Genomic DNA, 20703 nt, shown 5'->3' with positions numbered 1-20703 from the left:
ACAAAGGGTATATAACAAAGTATTGAGATAAACTTTTGTTATTGACCAAATACTTATTTTCCACCATCATTTGCAAATAAATAAATAAAAAATCCTACAATGTGATTTTCTGGATTTCTTTCTCATTTTGTCTGTCATAGTTGAAGTGTACCTATGATGAAAACGACAGGCCTCATCTTTATAAGTGGGAAAACTTGCACAATTGGTGGCTGACTAAATACTTTTTGCCCCACTGTATATTTACTTTTACTCAAGTATGACAATTGGGTACTTTTCCCCACAACTTATGTTAAAAAAAAAAAAAAAGTGGGTTACTAACTTGAATGGGTGCCCTTCATCAGACTTCTGGATGGCCTGCAGGATCCCCTTGTATATCCTGAAGCAAATGGTGACGGAGAGGAGCACCAGAGTGATGTAGGCTGAGACACTGACGATGCTGCAAAGTGTCAGGGAGAGCAGCAGAGAGAGGCCAGCGCCAAACACCACGCCAGAAGTCTTGACATCACGCCAGTACAGGAGCTCTACCACTGCAGGAGAGAGAACAGGGTCAGATAGCTGCAGGACACAAACTAAGTGTGCTTCTTTTCAACACATTAAAATAAAAGATTATGGTGGTGATGTTGGAGGTGGAATGAGAAGGGGTAAATCTATGAAAAAATGAACACCCAATTTAATTTGCTTAATGATTTGTCTGCAGATAATTAGCTACTAGCCACACTACTTTACTAAACGGGAATCCCTGGTGTTCCCTACAGCTGACACGTTTCATTTACTGTTGGAACGCCAGTATACCACTGCAGGTAATGCACCTAGGTCCAGGTTCATTCATAGCCATGGCACCTGTTCATTTTTAAGATTGTTAGCCAACCCACACCCAGTCAGCTAGGGGCAGGACAGACCCATGCTTGTGTTTCACCAGCAATTCCTAGCACGTCAGTGTACAATATTAGATATGAAAGACATATTTCCTACTGGTAGACGCATTTTAAAACGTAGGCCAGTCAGCAAGCGGGCATTGCTCGCGTCTTCAATGTGCAATGACTTGGCAGGCTATCATATTTCAAATTGCTTAACAAGTAATGAATGGGCTTATAGTTGAAAACACTAATTTTACAGGTTTCTGCCAAATAGATAATCGTATCAAGCGATTCATACCAAAGCAACGACTGATGCATTATTGTGATTGAATTGATCACATAGCGAACAAGTAAAATACCTAAAGGCACCGCAGAAGCAAAAGAAGCGTCAGCAGTTTTAGCCAGCCTAGGGACACACTTCACTGTCAAATCACAAGAATGCTTCTCGTGAGGAATCATGTCAGACCCTTTATGGACCACGCTCGTGGGGTCTTTTTAGGTGGTGACGCTAAGCTTTTAATTTCTCCCAAACGCCAATGTTAGCTGCTAGCTTAACTGGATAGCTCGGCTACAGCTCGTTTAAATATAGCTAGATCGCTAACATTGGCCAGTTACTAGTAGCTAGCCCAAACATTTGCGTCACCAGGACCCTTTGTTAAGAATGTTTCTAGCAATAATAGCTAACGTGCAACCGTGAAGGGGGGGGGGGTGTTCGTCCTTTCAGTCTATCTACGGTACATATGGTAAGCATGAACTAGCATGTGGGGGAACTAAAAATAGACCAGGCATATCAACTGCGCTAATCTCATCATATAGCTAGCTAATAACATGCCATGATTTAATAATGTCCTTCCGTATACATCTCCATGTAAACACAACTTTAATATCCACGGGGGGAGATGGATAAACAGGAAAATGACTGAATCGTACATGAGTCTGACGCCATGTAGTTCTCAGCGTAGCCCATCACGATAAAATGTCCAGTTTGACCTAGCTGGGCCTCTGCATAGCGCCATGCACAGCTCAATTCCTACCCATTCGCCTCACACCGTAGCGTCGGTAAGCCAAATTGGTCAATTCAACGGCGATACAATCGAATATAAATGTGATATGTAAAGACAGCATTGTACACACGAGAATGACAGCACTTACCCCGTTCGGCATCCATCTTGAGCCTCCTAGCATCCAGCACTTAACTAGCACAGCTGCGCGAAAGGGTGTTCACTTCCTGCTAGATACATTTGAGATCCACTCATTATGCGCAGCTCTGCAGCGCCTCAGCACTTTCTAATTATGTTGAAGTTTCAATACGTGCCCAATGCAAATATGCGAATGTGCTTTTCTACTATTCGTGGGAACACTGGTAGAGCTTTGTAGTAATAGTAATTTGGTTTCAAAACTGAATGAAAATATTAGAAATGGGGGAGTAGTGGTGGGGAAAATGTTAGTCATAACTGCAAATGTTGACCAGCTTTATCAATATAACAGTGCATCATTATGACCGACAACTGGTCATATCTACAATCAGGAGTTTATTACAGACATTTTTATAAATCCCAATTCCAACAAATGTAAAAACTGACAACCACAGGCAATTTGCAATGTTTTGGAAGTCTTTCATACAGCCATGTGAAGCTGTTGGTCAATATTTTACCAATACAATTGTCTGGTAGTGAGTTCATAGCCTTAATGCGATAGCCAGAAAGAGTCCTCTACAAACTCTTACATCAGAACACATGTCAGATGGAAATCCATGCACCCATCTAACAATATGCTTACCTGTTAAAACTAATTATGGGGCACACCAGAAAACATCCTACTTAATCGCCCAGCTATACAATTTATTTGGCCCCTTTAGGGTTATGTCACTGCCATCTGCCCCTCATGCTTTAATCCTGTAATTTTTAAATACATAATGTTACAGACCAATGTAGACAGTCTCTCAGCCCAATACTGCTTAGTCACTGGAGTGACTCAGGCTGGTAGTCTACTACACCCATACCCTATCCAAGTGCGGGTCATGCTCAACTGAGCACTCAGCCAGATGGTAGTTACTAAAATGGATGACATACCATTTAGTCAAATAGAGTTGACAGGGTCCCTTTGAGCACAATGCCCTTTCTGTTGCAATGTGTGCCAATTGCCATGCTGCATTCCAGAATGATGCAACGCAGTAGCACACATGACAAAAATCAGCAGGACGTGAGCACAGTGCCATTGGTTGCCTGAGCCTCACAATGTCCCGTCTGAGCTGAAAGCAGATGGCTACAACTGGGCCTGGAAAACACCAGCAGACCTGTCATAAGCCACATGGCTCCTCTGGTGATTGCCATATAGGCTAAGTGTTAATACACACATTTGTAATTTAGCAGACATGCTTATCCATAGCGACTTATAGGAGCAATTAGGGTTAAGTGCCTTACTAAAGGGCACAGAGATTTTTCACCTAGTCAACTCAGGGATACAAACCAGCGACCTTTCGGTTACTTGTCCAATGCTCTTAACCACTATGCACACACCTTATTTTTGTTGCACATGCTGAACAATGGACTTAAACACCTTTATAAAGCCTAGTCAGCAGACTGTGGGGCTGAAGGCTGGTCCTGTATTCAGCAGCATTTGTCAAAGGGGTTAGAGACCCCTGGTGCACCGGACCAGGCAGTCGTGAGTCAACTCCAGGCAGCATGGAATCATTAGACATCTATTACATTATCACTTCAGCCCAACACCCCTCCTCCCACCATGCACCTTTGGACAGAATTCTTCCCGTCAGTGCTACCCTTACCAAAAGGTTCTGCTAGTGTATATTACACATTAGAAATCCAGAGAAACTTTTAGATTTTTGTTTGTGGCATTAACAGTTTCACTGGTTACCAACAATCTTATTTATTTACAGTTGGCTACACATTCAAAGCAAATGGCATGCATGGCTGGATGGGACAAGCAATATAAAAAACAACCCATTCAACTACCAGAGTGATTGCCAATTACATACTACAAAATGTCCACAATACCTGTGCATGGTTTAATAACCACCCTCTAAAAACAAATGGACTACTTTTAATTTCACATACATCTAGAGAACCCAGCAATAACTACAAAAATATATATATATGTATTCAGGAAAGGTTACCGCAACAGTACAATAAAAGAGGGATACCCTTGTCTTTCCACTGTGGTGGAGGCTGGGTGTCTCCATTTTCTGTTTTCCCGTTTTCCATGATAGAGCCGCTGTGAAGGTATCAGCAGGGCATTCCAGACAGCATGCGGTGTGTGGGCTGGAGGCGGGTGGGGTGCGGGGACCGAGGTGGAAGATGGGGGACAACCAAACCTTCCTCCTGTGAGATGACTGCAGCACTACTGCTCTCTCTACCTCACTCCCCCTTTTCTCTTCCTCTCAGGCTGTAGGACTGAGGTCAGCTGACTGTCTGCTGGCACCTAACGTACTGACGCAGCAACTTCCCGAACTAACTCACTCCCCCTACCTCCGTCTGATACTCTCCCTCCCCTTGCGCAAATGTACATGTGCTTTTCCCCTCCCTCTCATCCCCACATGGATGACAAAGCAGCAAGTAGGTGACTACACCCCACGGTCTCTGTAGGGACTACAAGTACAGGCTATCCCACTACCTTCAAAATGATACTTCATTTTAAATGCCCTCTGAATTGCCTCAACGTTGGTAAGTAACAAAAACCTCAAATCTAACCTCATGCTCTGGAAAGCATCAGACATCCAATCGGACCATTACTGCGCTTAAATTATGAATGTAATATTATTCTGTTGATCAGAGTCAGTCCATCTTCAAACAGTGTACCATATCGAAATCAGCCAAAACAATTATGATTTGGTCATCACCAAACCAACACACATCAGTAGTCAGTCTTAAATCACATAAGAAAATTGTGATTGTTGTATTAGTCCACTAGAGGGCACCTCACTAATTTCACTTAAGTCTGCCTAGGTTTCCTCATTCCTGTGTCAATTTATATTGCGTTAGTATTTTCAGCAAGTTATTTAGAGAGTTGACAAAAGTATATTCACTCAGAACTACAGCTGGAGTCATTTAGATAAATGGGAGTATCCGTGCAAGGTACATTTTGTAGCATATGGGTGTAGTCCTACTGAAGACTATGGGTGACTAATTAATGATACAGTGGTCGGTTACAACAGTTCTGTGGATTCAAAACCACCTGCAATCTCACTAAGGGGGTTTTGCGAATGAGATAGGTCAGGGGTGATGTTTGATAGTATTTCATTGAGTCGAACAAATAAGGGAACACTCGCTGACAAGCTCTATTCTTCATCGGCTGGTGTCGCAATGCAGGCAGAGCCTTTTTATTGGGCGATTCCTCACACGCAGTCTAGGTGTCCGCCAGCCTTGCTCAAAGCAATGTCCCAATCAGATAAATAAATCTGCACCGGTGTGAATAACCAGCAAGGTAAAACTAAGCCATTCATTGTAAAATGAGTTAATATGAAAGCATAGCCTTTAACCTAACAGCAGTCATGCAAAAATAAAAAACACTAAATCAGAAGGCCACTGCCCCAGAGCAGTAAGCCTTCCAAACATATGGCAATTTTTTCTACAACTCTGCCCGTTTCACTGAGCTGGGTAAGGTTTATCTGGACAGGGGACCTCAAAAGGCAAAATGGGGCCTACAAGGTGGTGTATAGTTTCATATCTCTGGTTTAAGCCCTGGTTGAAAATAACAACCAGACAGCAGACAGAGTTTGGTGATATCAACGACACACGATCAGGGTTTTCCAAACTTCCTGGGTGCATGTTTTTGTTTTGCCTTAGCACTACACAGGAGATTCAAATCATCAAAAGCTTGATGAGCTGGTTAATTGAGTCAGCTGTGTGGTGCTAGGATTATTTATTTATACAAAAACAAAATGGACCCAGGGAGGGGAAGATGTGTGAGATTATCAATATATATATATATATATATATATATATATATATATATATATACATACATACACACTGGGGCAAAAAAAGGATTTAGTCAGCCACCAATTGTGCAAGTTCTCCCACTTAAAAAGATGAGGCCCGTAATTTTCATCATAGGTACGTACGCTTCAACTATGACAGACAAAATGAGAAAAAGAAATCCAGAAAATCACATTGTAGGATTTTTAATGAATTTATTTGCAAATTATGGTGGAAAATAAGTATGTGGTCAATAACAAAAGTATCTCAATACTTTGTTATATACCCTTTGTTGGCAATGACAGAGGTCAAACGTTTTCTGTAAGTCTTCACACACTGTTGCTGGTATTTTGGCCCATTCCTCCATGCAGATCTCCTCTAGAGCAGTGATGTTTTGGGGCTGTTGCTGGGCAACACGGACTTTCAACTCCCTCCAAAGATTTTCTATGGGGTTGAGATCTGGAGACTGGCTAGGCCACTCCAGGACCTTGAAATGCTTCTTACGAAGCCACTCCTTCGTTGCCCGGGCGGTGTGTTTTGGATCATTGTCATGCTGAAAGACCCAGCCACGTTTCATCTTCAATGCCCTTGCTGATGGAAGGAGGTTTTCACTCAAAATCTCACGATACATGGCCCCATTCATTCTTTCCTTTACACGGATCAGTCGTCCTGGTCCCTTTGCAGAAAAACAGCCCCAAAGCATGATGTTTCCACCCCCATACTTCACAGTAGGTGTGGTGTTCTTTGGATGCAACTCAGCATTCTTTGTCCTCCAAACAGGACGAGTTGAGTTTTTACCAATAAGTTCTATTTTGGTTTTATCTGACCATATCACATTCTCCCAATCTTCTTCTGGATCATCCAAATGCTCTCAAGCAAACTTCAGACGAGCCTGGACATGTACTGGCTTAAGCAGGGGGACACATCTGGCATTGCAGGATTTGAGTCCCTGGCGGCGTAGTGTGTTACTGATGGTAGGCTTTGTTACTTTGGTCCCGGCTCTCTGCAGGTCATTCACTAGGTCCCCCCGTGTGGTTCTGGGATTTTTGCACACAGTTCTTGTGATCATTTTGACCCCACGGGGTGAGATCTTGCGTGGAGCCCCAGATCGAGGGAGATTATCAGTGGTCTTGTATGTCTTCCATTTCCTAATAATTGCTCCCACAGTTGATTTCTTCAAACCAAGCTGCTTACCTATTGCAGATTCAGTCTTCCCAGCCTGGTGCAGGTCTACAATTTTGTTTCTGGTGTCCTTTGACAACTCTTTGGTCTTGGCCATAGTAGAGTTTGGAGTGTGACTGAGGTTGTGGACAGATTTCTTTTATACTGATAACTAGTTCAAACAGGTGCCATTAATACAGGTAACGAGTGGAGGACAAAGGAGCCTCTTAAAGAAGTTACAGGTCTGTGGGAGCCAGAAATCTTGCTTGTTTGTAGGTGACCAAATACTTATTTTCCACCATAATTTGCAAATAAATTCATAAAATCCTACAATGTGATTTTCTGGATTTTTTTTCTCATTTTGTCTGTCATAGTTGGAGTGTACCTATGATGAAAATTACAGGCCTCTCATCTTTAAGTGGGAGAACTTGCACAATTGGTGGCTGACAATTGGTGTCTGGTGTGTATACACTGCTCAAAATAATAAAGGGAACACTTAAACACAATGTAACTCCAAGTCAATCACACTTCAGTGAAATCAAACTGTCCACTTAGGAAGCAACACTGATTGACAAATTTCACATGCTGTTGTGCAAATGGAATACACAACAGGTGGAAATTATAGGCAATTAGCAAGACACCCCCAATAAAGGAGTGGTTCTGCAGGTGGTGACAACAGACCACTTCAGTTCCTATGCTTCCTGGCTGATGTTTTGGTCACTTTGAATGCTGGCTGGCGGTGCTTTCACTCTAGTAGCATGAGACGGAGTCTACAACCCACACAAGTGGCTCAGGTAGTGCAGCTCAACCAGGATGGCGCATCAATGCGAGCAGTGGCAAGAAGGTTTGCTGTGTCTGTCAGCGTAGTGTCCAGGGGGTGGAGGCGTTACCAGGAGACAGGCCAGTACATCAGGAGACGTGGAGGAGGCCGTAGGAGGGCAACAACCCAGCAGCAGGACCGCTACCTCTGCCTTTGTGCAAGGAGGAGCACTGCTAGAGCCCTGCAAAATTACCTCCAGCAGGCCACAAATATGCATGTGTCTGCTCAAACGGTCAGAAACAGACTCCATGAGGGTGGTATGAGGGCCCGACGTCCACAGGTGGGGGTTGTGCTTACAGCCCAACACCGTGCAGGACGTTTGGCATTTGCCAGAGAACACCAAGATTGGCAAATTTGCCACTGGTGCCCTGTGCTCTTCACAGATGAAAGCAGGTTCACACCGAGCACATGACAGACGTGACAGTCTGGAGACGCCGTGGAGAACGTTCTGCTGCCTGAAACATCCTTCAGCATGACCGGTTTGGCGGTGGGTCAGTCATGGTGTGGGGTGGCATTTCTTTGGGGGGCCGCACAGCCCTCCATGTGCTCACCAGAGGTAGCCTGACTGCCATTAGGTACAGAGATGAGATCCTCAGACCCCTTGTGAGACCATATGCTGGTGTGGTTGGCCCTGGGTTCCTCCTAATGCAAGACAATGCTAGACCTCATGTGGCTGGTCATGTGGCTGGAGTGTGTCAGCAGTTCCTGCAAGAGGAAGGCATTGATGCTATGGACTGGCCCATCCGTTCCCCAGACCTGAATCCAATTGAGCACATCAGGGACATCATGTCTCGCTCCATCCACCAACGCTACGTTGCACCACAGACTGTCCCGGAGTTGGCGGATGCTTTAGTCCAGGTCTGGGAGGAGATCCCTCAGGAGACCATCCGCCACCTCATCAGGAGCATGCCCAGGCATTGTAGGGTGGTCATACAGGCACGTGGAGGCCACACACACTACCGAGCCTCATTTTGACTTATTTTAAGGACATTACATCAAAGTTGGATCAGCCTGTAGTGTGGTTTTCCACTAATTTTGAGTGTGACTCCAAATCCAGACCTCCATGGGTTGATAAATTGTGTGATTTTGTTGTCAGCACATTCAACTATGTAAAGAAAAAAGTGTTTAATAAAAATATTTCATTCAGATCTAGGATGTGTTATTTTAGTGTTCCCTTTATTTTTTTGAGCAGTATATAACACAAGTTTTTGCCACATTCAGTCCATTAGACACTTTAATGCATATTTGTAAATAGTATATTAAAACATTTTCCTTAAAGTATCATTTTGAAAGATCTAAATGTTTGGCATGGGTCCCGAGATCCTCAAAAGGTTCTTCAGGTGCACCATCGAGAGCATGCTGACTGGTTGCATCACTGCCTGGTATGGCAACTGCTCGGCCTCCGACCGCAAGATACTAGAAGGTAGAGCGTATGACCCAGTACATCACTGGGCCAAGCATCCTGCTATCCAGGACCTCTATACCAGGCAGTGTCAGAGGAAGGCCCTAACAATTGTCAAAGACTCCAGCCACCCTAGTCATAAACTGTTCTCTCTGCTACCACACAGCAAGCAATGCCGGAGCACCAAGTCTGGTTCCAAGAGGCTTCTATAGACAGCTTCTACCCCCAAGCCACATGACTCTTGAATATCTAATAAAATGAAATGTAAGCACAAACCCCCCCCAGACTTACTCCACATTTAGTTGCATTACAGCCGGAATTCAAAATGGATGAAATAGATAATAATAATAATAAATGCCATTTAGCAGACGCTTTTATCCAAAGCCATCTACACACAATACCATAATGACAAAGTGAAAACATGTTTCGACATTTTAGCAGATGTATTGAAAACTAAATCTCATTTACATACACAACCCCGTGTCAATACTTCGTAGAAGCACCTTTGGCAGAAATTACAGCCAAGAGTCTTTCTGGGTAAGTCTAAGCGCTTTCCACACCTGGATTGTGCAACATTTGTCCATTATTATTTTCTAAATTTGTCAAGCTCTGTCAAATTGGTTGTTGATCATTGCGGGAACCATTTTAAGGTCTTGCATAGATTTCAAGTAGATTTAAGTCAAAACGTTAACTCTCAACATTCCCTGTCTTCTTGGTAAGCAACTCCAGAGTAGATTTGGCCTTGTGTTTTAGGTTATTGTCCTGCTGAAAGTGTCTGGTGGAAAGCAGACAACTAGGTTTACCGCTAAGACTTTGCCTGTGCTTAACTTCATTCTCTTTATCCTGAAAAACTCCAGTCCTTAAAGATTTCAAGCATACCCATAACATGAGGCAGCCTCCACTATGCTTGAAAATATGGAGTTGTACTCAGTAATGAGTTGTATTTGCCCTAAACATAACTTTGTATTCATGACAAAAAGTGAATAGTTGAGCCACATGTTTTGCAACATTACTTAAGTACCATGTTGCAAACAGGATGCATGTTTTTGAATATTTATATTCTTCACAGGCTTCCTTCTTTTCGCTGTCAATTAGGTTAGTATTGTGGAGTAAACACACGGTTGTTGATCCATCACTGTTCAAGGTGAAATCCCTGAGTGGTTTTGTTCATCTCCGGCAACGAAGTTAAGGATACCTACCTGTCTTTGTAGTGACTGGGTGTATTGCGACACCATCCAAAGTGTAATTAATAACTTCACCATGCTCAAGGGGACATTCAATGTCTGCTTTTTTATTTTTACCCATCTACCAATAGGTACACTTCTTTGTGAGGCATGTGAAAACCTCCCTGGTCTTTATGGTTGAATCGGTGTGAAATTCCCTGCTCGGCAGAGGGACCTTACAGATAATTGTATGTATGGGCTACAGTTAGAAGGTAGTCATAAAAATAAAAAGAATCTCTTTGTAACACCCCCCCCCATTGCACACGAGAAATGCATTACTTACTAGATCAAGAGGATGGATTCAAAAACACAAAAATTATGAAAGAAACCATGAAAACCATGATCATGAAAACAAAATCATGCCAACACATGCACCCAATTGTAAATGATTATTTATTTATTTTTAAATTATAAAAAAAGGGACAATGCAGAGGAGAAAGGTGATGAAAAAGTTAAAACTTATGGGGGGAAAAAAGGGAAATGACAGAGTAAAATGATGCACCAATAAAAAAAATAACTGGTGGTTAACTTCCATGTGGAAATTACCTGCTTCAGCACTCAGGTTGGGCATCTGATCCATTCTGGGGCCCTCTGTGTCCTTAGAGAGCAACTCCGGTTTGCGAACAGGCGAGTGGATGAGAGGGGCCTTTGAGGCGGGACCTTTGGTATCATCCTTCTCCAGGTCTGACTTGACCTTCTGGGTGAGTAGGAGGTAAGAGCGCTGACTAGGAGATTCTTCCGGAACTTCTGGGACTATATTTGCAGACTCCACATCAGTCAGCCCAAAGCGCATGTCATCTTCATCCATGCTAAACTCTGTTGCCTTAGCAAACTTGGAGCTATCTAATGCTTCTAGAAACTCATCGATTACACCCCTGAGGGGCCTCTCGATGAACTCAAACTCTTCAGAGGACACTTCCGGCTCAGAGATATCCTCTGCCTCTTCCACTTTCATGTCATTCTTCTCAGACTCCACCTGGAAACTTGCAGGATTCTTGGCCATTGCCTCCAGAACAGGGGACAGGGAGTCTGCTGACGGACTCTCAGAATCAGAATCTTCAGGTGTCTTCGTCTGGAAATGAAGAGGCTCTAATTTGTTCACAATTTGTGGAGAATCTTGACTGGACAACATCCAATCTTTTTGTTCTATCTGGACAGGTGCTTTGCCATGGGGTGTAGGCTCTGCCTCCTTTACGAGGTCAAAGGCACTAAAGCCTTCATCTTCAGTCTTCACAGCTAGTCTTGCTTCAGTCTCCTCAGTCAGCTCCTTCAGCAGTAAAGCTTTGGAATCGAAAGCAAAGGGATTTGTGGCTGACAGAGGGACAGGGACAGTGGGTGACTCAACCATCTTCCGGATAGGAGCAGGGCTCGGCTCAGTGCTTCCTTCAGAAGAGCCTGAGTCCACTTTGTCAGGGTTCAGAGGGAAGGGCTTTAAGATATCTGGAAGAGATGTAAGTGTAGAGTCCTCACTCTCTTTTGGGGTGGTTGAGAACTGATTGAGTGGCTCCATGAGCGAGTCCGCAGCCATCTTGACAGACTCATATGTTTTTGTTTCATCGTAATATGATGGTGGGCTGCCATCTTGTGAGTCTTCAGCCCGGCCATACTGGACCAGGTCTGGGGTGGGACTCTCAGACATTTTAGCTGCCTGGCTGTCAGAGGTCATATCCCCAAGATGGGAGAACCCAGCATCTGCTACAGGGGAGAAGCCCTGGAAAGGATTCTTCTTCACCTCAAACATTAAGTCATCTGATTGGCCAAGCATATCTGGCTCATACCCAGAGGAGCCTCTGGATGCTGAGTCTTTGGAAAACGTATCCATGGAGGCCCTGGGGTTGTCTTGAGAAGCTAAGAGTGGAGAATCCCAGTGCTCTGTTGGGTTAGAGGAGGCAGGTGCAATGTCAGAGTCAGGAGTCATCAGGGGATTATTGGGGGACTGGGAAGGAGTAGTAGACCTGACTGGGCTACAAAGCTGCTCTTCAGGAGAGACCACGCCACTGTCTCCACACAGAGACTTGGACCCTACATCGCTCTCGGGGCAATTTTTTATATGTTTACTTTGAATGTAGGTAGCAGTTTCTAACCCTGTCACAATATCCTCATCACTCTTACTAAATCCTAATCTGGTGTTACCCTCTTCATTCCAAGGCATATCCTTGGTCAGTATTTTGGGGGGCTCAGTAGAAGGCCAAGAAGAGAAGCCCAATGGAGCAGATGTTGGATTTGGACTCTCTGACAAAGAGAGGTCTTCCAGAGAGTCAGGAGAGTGAAGGCGAGAGAGAGGGGAGATGGGAGCAGGGGAATCACCCTTCTGCCCAAGTTCTTGAGTAAAGAGGGAAAATGCAATACATCAAGACACACTCCATTCCTTCAGCGCTAGCAAGCCATGCCCTGCCAGCAGTCTGCAGAGTTGAGGTGTTGTTTCCCATCAGTGATTTCAGAGTTATAAACTGGCATGCCAAAAGATACAAAACCAGTTATGGGAGATTTTGTTTTTAAACATAGTAACAATCAATGAGGGGAATCATCACCTAAACATTTAACTGTAAAGTTAGTGTCTATCTTCTCTACTGTAAGTGGACTTATCACAGGGATTCATATTATAGGATCAAACAATGTTAGTCTTTCTTTTAAATTACTTAAATGCAAATACAATGTAAAATAGTATTAAAGGCCAAGTGCAGTTACCCTGTGTTTTATATCATATTGTACAATAGCTGATCAAAATTAACATTGTAAAAGTGTGAACAAATTTTATCAGTGTTATTTCCTGATTGTAAAATTGTATTTTCAACCAGCAACCCAGGACCTTCTAATCATGGGTGGAATTTCAGCTTGCCTGCTAACATCCCCAGGTGGTAACTGTAGCTAAAAAGGCAATTGGTTAATTTTTTTACAATTGGAAACTATTACCGTAAGGTACATAATTGCTACCAAGAAATGTGACATTACTATTAAAAAAACAGCTGCATTTGGGCCTTTAACAAACTTTTCATGCATATCAGTCAAAATGTAATTAAGGTATAAAAGGCATGAAATTAAAAAGAGAAGATGCAGGAGGACAAAGGCAGCCAAGAAAAAAGAACTTGCCTTTTGGGAATTGCATCAGAGGTTGAAGCGCAGCAGGAAGAAAATTGTCATCTGAAAAAGAGACAGTAGCACAGTGTGAAGTGGACAATGCCAGCAGCTGAGAAAACAGAAAACAATTAACACTACAACAGTGTGAAACAGACCCTAACATGGGGCCTCTACACTACTTTGACAACAAACTAGGTCCAGGAGAGATACTTCTGTAGTATAAACAGATGGATCTAGATTCAAAATCTCTTGAAGAGATCTGCCACACGACCTCTGGAGATAGTGTGGGGAACATCTACACCACATAGTGGGGTCCGAAAATATTGATACCTTTGACAAAGATGAACAAAAATGACTACATGTGCACAAGGCTACATGTGCACAAGGCTACATGTGCACAAGGCTACATGTGCACAAGGCTACATGTGCAAAAATAACATTCACTGAGTAAAAATGTAATAATCCCCCCCTCACTCAACTGTTACTGTCAAGTTCAACACAACAAAATCAATATCTTTGGGCTACACTGCACATTATACACTTTCTGCCTGTGGACATCTGTTCTACAATGTGCCAGCAGAGCATGATACCCTTTGTTGGCTTAATTGATCTCTTTCAGGCAGAGAGAACACCTAGCATACCCCTTTTAAATCACTGAATTGAAAAAGTGAGAGGTGTTCCTTTCACCTCTATAGTGGCATCCAGCTTAAGCCAGGCCCAGCACCAGCAACACCTCACTGTTTAACAAGCAAAGCCTCATTTTCACCTAGTTCTCTCATTCTGAAAATTAACCACACACTGTAGAGGGAAAACATTAGCTCACAGATAGTAGTTAGTTCCTTAGAGTTAACATTACACACAGATTGCCAGGGTCCAATAAGCAACTGACGTGTTATAACTTGAGGAACGGCAAATAGTCATCTAACATTACCAGTTAATACAATAGCGAATTGGTTAGGTTACTAATGTTAGCGCATCTGTTGTAACGTTACCCAACTGACTTTATTAGCCAGCTAATTTTCACACCATAAACAAAATTATTTGATCAGATAAGTTGGCTAATGTGACTCAACATTTCTCTGGTTAGCTAACGGAGAATTCGAGCAAGCCAGCAAGATCCTTAAAAATATTTGTTCCACCACCCTCATCTCAAACTTTCCAAAGCCAGTTCTCACATCAGTCTCCGTGGTCAGGCTTCTCAGCTACCTCTTCGTTATCATCCAGGGGAAGCGCAAACTGCCTCTCCACTCTCCCGCAGTCTTCCCAGAGTGTGCGCTGACGACGTAACTAGCAAATTATTTGTCTCTTCTCTCTTCAGTCATGTGCTGCTTCTGTTATGTGAACGATTGGCTGAGCCTTGGATACAGCCAGTATTGCTCCAAATGCGAATCACTCGTTCGCTTACAGCCAGTAGTGATCCAAAGTCGTCAACAACTGGTGCACGAAATCTAAAGAAGTCTCTAGATTTTGTTTGCCTGAAGAAGAGTATATTGTGATAAACTGCAGGAAACACTACTTGCCTAGAGAGTTCTCAGCTATACTTTGTGGCTGTTTATTTACCACCACAGACAGAGTTGGTGGCACTAAGACAGCTGTATATGGAAATAAGCAAAGAGGGAACCACTCACCCAGAGGTGGCGCTCCTAGTGGCCGGAGACCTTAATGCAGGGACACTTAAATCAGTTCTACCAAATCTCTATCAACATGTTAAATGTACAACCAGAGGGAGAAGAAAAATCTAGATGACCTGTACTCCACACACAGAGACTCGTACAAAGCTCTCCCTCACGCTCCATTTGGTAAACCCAACCACAACTCTATCCTCCTGATTCCTGCGTACACGCAAAAATTAAAGCAGGAAGCACCAGTGACTCTGTCTGTAAAAAAAAAAAATTCAGATGAAGCAGATGCTAAACTACAGGACTGCTTTGCTATCACAGACTGGAACATGTTCCGGGTTTCTTCCAATGACATTGAGGAATACACCACATCTGGCTTTATCAATAAGTGCATCGAGGACGTCGTCCCCACAGTGACTGTACATACATACCTCAACCAGAAGCCATGGATTACAGGCAACATGCCGCTTTCAAGGTGCGGGACTAACCCGGAAGCTTACAAGAAATCCCGCTATGCCCTGTGACGAACCATCAAACAGGCAAAGTGCCAATAGAGGGCTAAGATTGAATCATACTACACCGACTCCAAAGCTCGTCGGAGGTGGCAGGGCTTGCAAACTATTACAGACACAAAGGGAAGCACAGCTGCGAGCTGCCCAGTGACACGAGCCTACCAGATGAGCTAGATCCACAGATGATACAATCTAGATTGCACTCCACACTACCCTTTCCCACCTGGACAAAAGGAACACCTATGTGAGAATGCTGTTCATTGACTAAGGCTAAGAGTTCAACACCATAGTACCCTCAAAGCTCATCACCAAGCTAAGGATCCTGGGACTAGACACCCCCCTCTGCAACTGGATCCTGGACTTCCTGACAGGCCTCCCCAGGTGGTGAGGTGAGGGTAGGTAGCAACACATCTGCCATGCTGATCCTCAACACTGGAGCTCCCCAGGGGTGCATGCTCAGTCCCCTCCTGTACTCCCTGTTCACCCACGACTGCACGGACAGGCACGACTCCAAAACCATCATTAAGTTTGCTGATGACACAACCGACAACGACGAGACAGCCTATAAGGAGGAGGTCAAAGACCTGGCCAAGTGGGGCCAGAATAACAACCTATCCCTCAACGTAGCCAAGACTAAGGAGGAGGAGGAAAAGGAGCACCGAGCACGCCCCCATTCTCATCGACGGGACTGTAGTGGAGCAGATTGAGAGCTTAAAATTCCTTGGTGTCCACATCAACAACAAACTACAAACACACCAAGACAGTCGTGAAGAGGGCACGACAAAGCCTATTCCCCCTCAGGAAATTTGGGTTTTAAAACCCTGACCAGAGTGAGACTGTCAAAGAATACTGAAAAGAGATGCTGTTTTTAGGAGTGCGTTCATGCCTAAGTTTTTATTCAGAACCGACACTGTTTATATTCGACACTATTACAAAAGGCGCTTCTGCCTACTTTCCACTCACGCCGCAATGAATGAGTAGCAAAGTGTATCGATAGCCCTGCGTTTTTATTATTAGTAGCTTGTTGCGTCTATTTTACCATCAAATAATTTTTTCACTTTCTCTGGTCATGGGACCAACATGAATTTGTGCATGAGGCAGATGCGGTGCGACTCGAGTTTCACCATCAGGTGGAAGACAGTATCCCCCTTGAATGCACTGATTTTCCAACCTGAAGATCACAGATCATATGATTTGACCTTTCCCTTCCCCCTCTGAGGTAGATCTCTGCTTCCTTTTTGACTGCGAAAGTGATCGACTGAAAATGTTGGTGTCCGTTGTATTATAGTATGCTAATAGCTGCACCCATATCCAACGTTAGTGTAAACAGAAAAGTTGCAAATCTGATGTTATCCCTAGACATAATTTACTAATGTAAATCCACCCAGTGTGCAACATTGCTGACACCATCTGTAAAGACAGGCAGCTTATAGCATACAAGATAGCTTACAGGCATGTAATAAAGTCTGGGAAAAAGGTCATAAGTGTCCAAATGACTGAAGAATTTCCTTTTTAATGTAGCAACATGAAGATCAGCCTTTAAAAGGCAAAATTACTGATACAATTAAGCACAGCAATCATTTTCTGATCAAAGTTTACAAAACATTTAAACAAGTTAATGAAAACTAAATCAATTCACAACAGGTTAAGCTGCAAAAATATGGTTCAGGCTCTTATCTAAGATATAATAGCCTAGACAACATATTTGAAAACGGTATTCCCTCTTTGAATTCTTGATTCCAGCTTTTGTGCCTAACTGGTTGTGACATATGCTTGACAGACACCTAAGCAGAGCATTAGGGGAGAGAGAAAGGGCAGAAAGAGCACAAATTCAAATCAACCATCTAAACTAAATGTTTAATAGCAGAAATCTCCCAATTTGAATGCTTTGAGCTCCATTTTAGCCAAATCACCAAAATGTTACAATATTCTCAATAATCTGTAGATTAAGATGTCAGGGAATATTTCAATAGGACAGAAGCAAAACATGTTTTCTTAAACAAGTTGCCATCAACGTACAATGGTTCTGAATACCATAGTCCAATCATACAAAAAATTATAATAAAAGATCAGGCATCCACCCATCAAAAGCCAGGAAATATCACGTTACAAATATATTTTGTTTTGCTGTTATTACCGTAATGATTATTCAGATTAGACCAGTTTAAAGACCAGTTACTTCTCTAGTCTAGGTTCCTGAGTTGAAGAATATCTACAATTGAACCATAGACAATTCTCACCCCCCTTAAAATATTTAGATGCACTATTGTAAAGTGGCTGTTCCACTGGATGTCATAAGGTGAATGCACCAATTTGTAAGTCGCTCTGGATAAGAGCGTCTGCTAAATGACTTAAATGTAACATGTAAATGTAACATTAGCTATAATTGAAATCCATGTTGCTTGAATTCTGTCCACCTGTTCTGCGTAGGCTAGTAGTCAATGACTTCGCTTGAACACTTTTGTGGAACCTAAAATGTAGGCCAACACCTGCCCATGAAAGAGCTGCATCATAAAATGTAATATGTCTGAGAGGAGGCAAAGAAAGCGAATGGCACAGACTGCAATGAACGCCATGTTAACTCTAGTCACAAGTCAATATGAAATATGAGAAGGGGTCATTCTAGGACATTATAGTTGTGCAGTTATTAACTAGAGCGGTGTACAGTATTGTAGGTGTAACATTAAAGAAGCAATTACAGCACTGTGTTATTAACATTCCTATTTAAAAAAGTAGATCAACAAAGTCAGAAGTGATTCAGTGCACTAGTAGCAGCGAAATCCAGCTGTGATGCTATTGATACACGCTTAAGCATGCTCATCTAGCCCTTCCTATGATAGCGAGAATACACCTCACAGCAAAGACAGAGGGAGCAAACCCACAAGGCCCGTCAGAGCCAGTAGGACCATTTCCTTTACGTTTTTAGCATCTATCCTGCAGTAAGAAGACATTCCAAATTATTGCAGAAAACCGAAGTAGAATATAAAGCATGTCTGCCCTTCCAAAATGACAAGTATGCTTATATTAGTTCTTAGGCAATAGTCGGGCCTAAAGCGATTAAATGGAATGACACTCAACCAGGTTTTTGTAATTGTCTCCCAACCCCGCCCTGCCCGTCTGGCCTCGCATGTCTGGGAAAGTGCTTAGCTATTCTAACAGGAAAGAACATATTTTATTAAATTCGCGTGCGCTAATGCGCTAACTAATTTACACAATAACAATGCCCCCGAACAATGTCTGACTTCACCCGAATGAGATAAAAACACCCCATTATCCAAAAGCGTGAATGGTTGGCAGATCGGGAGATTGGAGGGGTGAAAACCCAATTTCTCGTACGATGAAAAATGTTAGCTATCATTAAGTAGTTTCCAGTAGATAGCGACCGTTCACTTAAGGAATTTTGGGATAAACAACTAAAATAGGGGAGTGGACGAATTTAGATGAGATTCCTTTGTTGTGACGAATCCAAGGCATCTTGACTGAGTCAGAACAGAGCTTGCTAGCTTGGTTTGCGCAACCACAAACCAGGTCGGAAAATTACAGTCAGGATTATTCTAGTATGAGCCAATTAGTTAGTTTCTTTGATTTAAAAAAATACCATGGCATTACATGTTATGTAATAATCAGCACAGATGCATCCGCATACATAAATAGTCAAAATAGGTGGTACAATTCTTCCAGTTCACTATATTAACTAGCTTCTTGCTGATGTGTCAAGTAGGTGGTCTGCATCATCTTTACAAAGCCAGCTATCTAGTTAACCATCCTTTTTTTTAGGGGGAAGACATCGGAATGGTTAGTTAGCTAGCCTGCCACTACCGGCCTGTGTGGAGTATCTGACTATATCAAGCTACCAATGCAGTCTCGAACCGTGCGCAACAATTTTATATTTAAAAAAAAGATGTTGCCGCATTAATTCCACAATCACATAAGCTAGCTAACGTTACCAAACATTAGTTAGCCAGCCATTCAACTGTAACATTATTGCCAATTAAGTTAGCAAGCAAGTACTGAAACGTCTATTTTAATAACGCTTTAACAAGAGACATATTTAAAAAACAGATGATCCTTAAAATATTGACGACTCACGGGATGGTGCTGGAGGAGCAGCAATCGCTTCTTTCTCTGGAGCTGCTTCTAGTACTGGACCTGCTTCTTCTGGAGCTGCTTTTGCCGGGGGATATGGTCTGATGAGTTCTGGCAAAGAGTCTGCATCCAAACAACTGCGAATCACTGGTGTTGGAATTATTTCTGCCAACTCTTCCTCTGATGGGGTGGAATCTGGAATCACCTCGTCGTGTGTCTGTTGTCCCGTGGCACGCTCTGTGGTGGTAGTCAGTAGCGCTTCCTCGTCCTTCGTAAATGTGATTATATCCTCGGGGTACGAAGCCTTGTGTCTCTCAATAGCATCATGTGCTCCGCCAACTAAGTCTACAATATCATCATCGCCAAATGTAGCTGTGGCCTCGTTGTTGCCATAATGATTACCGTATTGACTGTATCTACTCATTTCGTCTTCGGTTGTGGATGATACGACTTGCTCGCCGTCGTCCATCTAACGTTAACTACCGGTTATCTGCGGATAAAGTTTGTACTTTGCAGGGCACGTTCAATGAATAACTACGAACACTCAACAACAAAAAAAACTCCAACGAACAAAATACGCTCGTTGAATTCCCTCAAGCCTTTTGGGTCCGAATAAACTACTGTTACAGAAGAACGACTCGACCACTGCCACGGAACAACCGAATAGCTCGTGTGAGTCGCCTATTTTACAGCGAGTTGCTTCACCAGAATGTTGAAATGGATAAGCAAGAGTTGAGTGACCAATAACTACCTAATAACTCTGAGCGATGCCACCTGTGACCAATAAGGTGTTGGGGAATCGCTGCATTTGTTAACACCCCTTTCACAAACCTGGCACAGTGAGGGGATTCGATTATCTAGCCCGGGTTATTGTGTGTGAGGAGTTTATACTGGGTGAAAAGTGTTCGCATTCGTTCTGGAACTGGGCCGCCTGGGTGAGCCAGGAGCCCCATTTAAAGCCCACAACGAAAACAAAAAGAGGTGAAGCACTTAAGAGATTGTTGCCTTGCC

General features: G+C 43.1%; 1 protein-coding gene across 6 annotated transcripts in view; it reads right to left on the bottom strand.

Moving 5' to 3' along the window:
• Positions 1-20444, bottom strand: part of rtn4a (reticulon 4a) — a 32220-nt gene extending 11776 nt beyond the window's left edge. The window contains exons 1-4 of one of the 6 annotated variants that reach the window (XM_046354041.1): positions 19696-20444; positions 13488-13538; positions 10944-12719; positions 320-527 (exon numbers count right to left, since the gene is read on the bottom strand). In XM_046354041.1, coding sequence (XP_046209997.1) covers positions 320-527; positions 10944-12719; positions 13488-13538; positions 19696-20161 — 2501 coding nt within the window. In that variant the 5' untranslated portion in view covers positions 20162-20444. Of the gene's footprint in view, positions 1-319; positions 528-2009; positions 2089-4017; positions 4242-10943; positions 12720-13487; positions 13539-19695 lie in introns of those variants that run through there. The other 5 variants (XM_046354043.1, XM_046354044.1, XM_046354045.1 and 2 more) reach the window with 5 other exon arrangements.
• Positions 20445-20703: the final 259 nt, after the last annotated feature.

Source organism: Oncorhynchus gorbuscha, linkage group LG06, assembly GCF_021184085.1.
Source record: "Oncorhynchus gorbuscha isolate QuinsamMale2020 ecotype Even-year linkage group LG06, OgorEven_v1.0, whole genome shotgun sequence".
In the NCBI taxonomy this organism is placed as follows: Eukaryota; Metazoa; Chordata; class Actinopteri; order Salmoniformes; family Salmonidae; genus Oncorhynchus; species Oncorhynchus gorbuscha.
The sequence above is the reverse complement of the archived record's forward strand: the minus strand, read 5'-3'. Positions and strand labels throughout refer to the sequence as shown.